This window comes from Coffea eugenioides, chromosome 11 (assembly GCF_003713205.1).
Source record: "Coffea eugenioides isolate CCC68of chromosome 11, Ceug_1.0, whole genome shotgun sequence".
NCBI lineage: Eukaryota > Viridiplantae > Streptophyta > Magnoliopsida > Gentianales > Rubiaceae > Coffea > Coffea eugenioides.
Window position 1 is genome coordinate 34,457,926 of NC_040045.1, and position 6,277 is coordinate 34,464,202.

General features: G+C 37.9%; 1 protein-coding gene across 1 annotated transcript; it reads left to right on the forward strand.

The window, feature by feature from the left end:
- Window positions 1–366: 366 nt before the first annotated feature.
- On the forward strand, window positions 367–3,642 carry LOC113751647. The gene is made up of 5 exons (XM_027295733.1): window positions 367–927; window positions 1,129–1,317; window positions 1,686–1,799; window positions 2,372–2,847; window positions 2,951–3,642. The coding sequence occupies exons 1-5, from the start codon at window positions 435–437 to the stop codon at window positions 3,560–3,562; spliced, it is 1,884 nt and encodes a 627-aa protein (XP_027151534.1). The 5' UTR covers window positions 367–434; the 3' UTR covers window positions 3,563–3,642.
- Window positions 3,643–6,277: the final 2,635 nt, after the last annotated feature.

The window sequence follows — 6,277 nt, forward strand, 5'->3', positions numbered from 1 at the left end:
TGGTGGGGTCTGTGACTCGAAGCTTCCTTTATCACATTTTGGTGTTCAGTTGATGGCCAATGTTCTAGCTTCTTTCCAGATTTTATGTTTTATGTTTAGCTGGTAATTAATTAAATTGCATCAAAACCATTTTAGTATAAATTTTTATGGAATTTATTGATAAGTTCGTCTGGTTAAACATTTTCAAAAGACTTCGTTGGACTTTCCAAGGTCCTGGTAATCGTAAGTTGTAGTGCTTTTCTAACTTTCCACTTTTGGCACTGCAGCAATTCCTTGATTGTTATTTCCTCCAAGCTTTTCTTTTGTTGAGTGGTACATTACCACTTTGGCATTTCGTATATATGAAATGCGGATGCTATATATGGATGATTTACTTGACATATATAGCACTCTCATAAGAACCTTTGAAGAATTTTTTTCTGTACCTATCCAAAATGGCAAGCTCAAGAATCAACGAGTATCGGAGCATCCGATCTGCTGCTTATAGAGCAGTATTAGAGGGAAAAAAACAGTCAGTAGAAAACTTTCGCAGTTTCTGGAGGGAAGAAGGTGTGAAACCACTTGATAAATTTGGTGATACTGTTCTCCATTTTCTGGCCATTTACGGAAATGAGGATGCCTTCAGATTACTTCTCCAGGATGGTCTTTTGACCAGTGAAAATCTGAAGGCAAAGAATGTTAATGGCGACACTGCATTGCATGAAGCGGCAAGATTTGGCCACAAGGATGTTGCAGAGATCATGTTAAGGACAGAAAAGGATTTAGCGTTCGAGAGCAACAAACTGGGTGAAACCCCTCTTTTTGTGGCTGCTGCATGTGGGAAAAAGGAAGTTTTCTCACTTCTGGAAAAGTACATCGGTGATTGCATGATGAGGAGGAATGATGGATGCACAATCCTTCATGCTGCTGTCATTGGAAAATGTTACAGTAAGCTTTTCTATCAAGTAAAATTTTGATTATTTCCGCAAAAGCTGTCAAGTTTGTTGCTGAATTTGAACACTATGTTTGTTCAGTTTACCAGATTATGCTATCTCATCTTTTGTCGAGGTCTGTGCTGGTGGAATATGATGTGGGATTTTGTTGCATTAAATGTTAGTCCTACATGTTTCGCTCTATTGTATCAAACAGGTTTGGCAATTGGCATATCGGAGTCGTATCCTGATCTTGCTGGCAAACGTAATGAAAAAGGAAAAACTGCTTTACATCTTTTGGCTGCAAAACCAGAGTCCTTCAGGAGTGGTTCTGCCTACACGCTCAGAGGTCTTGGGATGAAGTCCCTCATTCCTCTGCATATACTCCGAACTATAATCTATTGTTGTAAGTGCTGTGTTATTACCCGCATGCAAGTTGCAACATAATTCTTTTCCCAGTCTTAAGAGACCTTCGAATTTCTTTAAGTACTTAAGTACTCTACCCGCAAAGTTGATCAGCCAAACTGACAATAATCATTAGGCTGAATGTGATATGGTTTTGAAGTCAATGAAGATTTTATCAAGCATATGATTACTCCCCTCCCCGACATTGGGGACAAAAGAAAATCATCTAATTTAGTGTTTAATGGTTTTGGGATCCATGGAGAAGCAATTTGAAATACCATTTTCGCTGCCAGACAGTTTTTTCGAGGAAGCAGGCTTTAAATGCCCTCAAAATTGAGTGATACTATCAGTTCATTGTGTTGCTGGCAGGTGTTCCAGTCTTGTACAAGGAATCGCAACCTGTCAAAAGTGCAGAAGAACCAAGCAATTCAGCTTCCATTCACAAATTGAGCAGAAGATCTTCTTTTGCCAATTATATCTTGGGTAAAGCATCTTCTTGTATCTACTTCATATGCACTCATGCTAGTGATGATAGAATATGTTGATAAAATTTTGTTTTCCCAAATTCTTCTTTTGAGAGTTGAAGCATAGTCTTGTCTAGCCTACCTTCGTAGTTGCAACAACATCTTGTTTCCTTTGAGTAAATTAGTTTCTTTTTCATGCCTAAACAATGTAAGAATTTAGTTTTCAAGTGGCATTAAGCTTGGCCTGCATCCTCTCTTCAATTTCCTTTTACTTCACACATCTTTTATTCATCGGCATGTCCTAGAAAAAGGTATAAACAAGCAATTGCATGTCTACAAATTCATTTTGGCCAATTTAACCTCTTCAAACTGTTTCTTTTTGAGAACCGAGGAGATTTGCAAGTCTAGAAATTCATTTTGGCCAATTTAACCTCTTCAAAGTGTTTCTTTTTAACAACCGAGGAGATTTGTGCCAAAATAACAGATTCGAAGAAGAACAAAAAGCTTAGGAAATGTAATGCATCTCCCTGACAAAACCGCTTGCATTGGAGTTACTCATTAATGGTTTATCCGATTTGATGTATCCTCTAGGTTTTCCTTGGCTTAAAGAAATTGATGATGCAAGGCAAAGCCATGCAGGTGCAGTAATGCTTGCAGAAAAGTTAATCAGAAGAGAAGATTGGAGCCATTATGTGCATACAGAGTTCAAAGTTCTTGAAGGCAGCCAGTTCGGGATATCACCAGAAAAGAAAAATAGGATGCCAGATCCACTAATACAAGCAACGAGACTAGGCATCATTGAGGTAGTTCAGGAAATCCTCAGTGTCTACCCTGAAGCTGCATATACCTTCGATGGAAAAGGAAGGAATATACTGCAAATTGCAGTGGAGGAGGAAAAATGGTTCTTGTACGACTACTTGATGACTAGTGGTACTAACATGGACAGGATGCTAAGTGCTATTGATCACGAAGGAAATAGCATTATACATCTCGCAGCACACCAGGAATCCCCTCCCAGCACTCCCCCTGGAGTTTTGGAAATGATGTGGGAAGTCCTCTGGTTTAAGGTACCAAATTAAAATTAATAACAATATTGCATTGCCTGTTGTATATTATTTAATTTTCTTTTCCAGACCATTTGCAACTTATGATTGATCTTTGACTCCACAGCGGGTTCAATATGACTCTTATCCATATCTCTGGCAACTGCAAAATTCTGATGGGAAGACAGCAAAGCAAGTATTTGAGACGAACCATGCAAGTCTACGTGAAAAGGCTGAGGAAACTGTGAGAGCATTGGCCAACACTGTGTTGATTGTGTCTGTCCTCATTGGTACCATAAACTTTGCTGCAATTTTTACTGTACCTGGAGGTTTCGATCAAACGACTGGAGAGGCCATTTTTCTCAAGAACCGGCGCTGGGAATTCAGCTTGTTGATGTTCTACTTAGCAGGAGGGCTGTTCTCCTCTGTGTTCACCATGGGGACCCTGCTTGTGATTATCTTTTTGCGATTTGAAACCGAGGATTTTTATGTTTCCCTGCCCTGCTACTATGTGATGAACATAATTTCCATCTTCTACTCCGCGGTCCTCGCAATCGTAGCATGTTGCCAAGCATTAATAGTGCAGAAGGTTGTGATTACTGACTTCAGACCCCTTGTGGTGTTCTTCTTTATCTATGGTCTGATGGCCCTTGTGCTCATGGAAACGTCGTATGTGATATTCGACTATGCGTATCACCTAATTCGTTACTGCCTTTGTTATAGAGGGCAAGAATCTTAAGCACTGCCCTTGCTTATTCATGTCAATTTCGTGCTGACTGAAAAAGTTTGAGCAAGTTTGTAAAGAACTTTTGCTTGTCATCTATTGATTTAGGTGAATTTCCTATAGGGAAAAAACCGAGTGAAGAATGTTACAATAAACATGTTCATGAATAAAAGCTGAAATCCAACTTGAATACCACCATAATGAATTTTGATATTCATCTCGAAAACCAATTAGCAATAAATTGACTAACTCAGGATCTTAATAAAAGAAAAAAAAACACTCAAGATCTTATAAATTCAACTAAAAGTTCTTGGGAAGCCAATGCCTTGAAGCAGAACTACCCTGCTTGTAAACTGACGCCCACAAAATATTAAGTGCTTTCATTCTTATGATTTCCACTACATACCTCCAAATGATGTCAAATTCACACATATAGATATCTCCCTTCAGCAGAAAAACTCGCTTGTCTATAAACTTCTTAGAGTGTTGGATTTAGGATACATCATCCTGGACCACTTTCCGGTTAATATACTGGAGCTTGTTCATTTGAACTAATTGGATCATAGGATTTATAACCTTCGAAAGCTACCACCCTTGTCTAAACTTTGGAACCTAGAAACCGTCATTCTTGTTACAGAAAAGGGACAAAATGTCACTTTACCAGAAGATATTCAGCAAATGGTAAAATTGAGGCATTTGCATTATTCAAGGGAACTGGAATTTGAAAGTGCATGTTTGAGTTCTTCAACTCCCTTTGTTTCTTCAATTCCCTTTGTGCTATACAATCTACAAACTATGTCTCAGGTACGTCCTTCAAGTTCAACAATAATGGCCAATCTTGTAAACTTAGGATGCCATTTAACATTATCAGATGCTACGAAATATGCTCAGTTCCCTGATCTTTCCAGATTAAGAATGCTAGAAACATTAACATTTGATTATCAGACTTTAAATATGGCAAAATTCTTTTTACCTCAACCAAATAAGTTTCCTCCAAACTTGAGGAAGTGACTCTGGTAGGTAGTCATGTAGACTGGAAAGAAATGTCAATCATTGGGATGCTACCAAACTTAGAGGTTCTCAAAATAAGGGACAATTTCTTCAATGCACCACGTTGGGAAGTGGTGGATGAGGCTCTTTCTCGTCTCAAGTTCTTGAAACTTTCAAACACTGATCTCCAAGAATGGAGCGCCTCAAGTAGCAGCTTCCCTTGCCTCCCATAGTTGGTGCTAGATGGATGTTCAAATTTGGAGGAAATTCCCTCCAGCTTTTGAAGCATCGATACACTGGAGACAATTGAGGTGTATCATTCATCATAGCCTGTTGCAGATTCAGCTAGGCAAATTCAAGATTAACCGTGGTACGTGGGAAACGGTGGATTGAAAGTCTTGATTCACCCTCAGTTTGAAGAGCAATAAAGGAGTTTTTCTGTAAATCATTTGAAAATAATGTATCTTGTTTAAATTGAATTGAGTGTATATTTGATTTCCATCATTTGGTCGTCATACTGTAGTGTTTGAAAAAGATATGATATTGTATAAGCAGTTCAGCCTTCCAATTATTATCTCTCTATTTTCATATGAATTGAATCAAAGTGTCTTCTATTTTTTGTCTTGTTTCTCAATCTGGCAGTTATGATCCCATCTAAACCTTAGCTTGTGGAGTTGTCATACAGCAATTGCTTTAACTTAAATACTTGCCCATGTATCCATCCAGGTTATATCTTTTTTTTTTTGTAGTACAACTTAATTCTTATGTCTTCACATCCTTATGATTCTACCAGCAACTTATAATCCTGTAAACCACTCCTACTACTACCCCCAAAAATATTGTAATAATAATGATAAAATTTCACTGCATTGCTGGTTATGTTATATTATTGAGTCTTCACATTTTGTACTTTTCCAACTAGAACATCGTCCTAAGCCAATAACACTCCTAAGATGTCAACTATTCAGATAGTATTACTTTGATGACAGAGCCAAACAATGATGATTTGACCAAATAACATTTAAAACAGTGTAAAGAATTCTAGCAACATGTTATTGAAGTCCACTAATGTACAAAGAAGGTAAATTGTACACTTGCGAGATATCACTATCCTCTCCTCTAGTTTACCTAAAATTTAGGAAGAGATTATGATTTTGATTTTCTGAACGATAACTACAGTAGTTAAAGCAATGCATGAGATAGAAGTATTTTTTTTTTCTACAAACGATATTAGCTTTTATATATATTAACACTTGATACTACAAGGATTACTTACAAAAGGGGCAACAGCCCTTTCATCTAAACTATTGGCTTCAATCAGCCAACATGGGAAGTCACCTTCCCAATCTATGTCATTAACTAGCTTTGATGCAAGAAGTGCTAGCCTATGACTTGCTAAATTCAATGTTCTAGGCACCCAAGATATTGTGCAGTAGTCAAAAACCTGTATTGGATCTGCAATGTCTTCCAAGATGTTTGCTAGAGTCCCATCTTGTACATTGTTGCATCTAATGTGATCTATGGCCGTCTTGCAATCTGATAGGATAGCTATCTTCCTCCAGCTTGCTTCACGTGCCATTTGGAGAGCTAATCTAATGTTTAATGTTTCTTCCATTTGAGCTTCACCTTTCTTCCATTCTACTACTCCTTTAGCTCTTATTATCTTTCCTGTCCAATGCCGTGCCACGATTCCTTTTCCTGTTCTGATCATCCTTGCGTTGAGTGATGCATCTGTACTGA

Bases quoted from the DNA above. Each gene is read 5' to 3' on its own strand.
- LOC113751647 (XM_027295733.1), top strand. From the start codon at position 435: ATGGCAAGCTCAAGAATCAACGAGTATCGGAGCATCCGATCTGCTGCT. The intron at 928-1,128 runs GTAAGCTTTTCT...TGTATCAAACAG, and splicing joins TGTCATTGGAAAATGTTACA to GTTTGGCAATTGGCATATCG. The intron at 1,800-2,371 runs GTAAAGCATCTT...TGTATCCTCTAG, and splicing joins TTTTGCCAATTATATCTTGG to GTTTTCCTTGGCTTAAAGAA.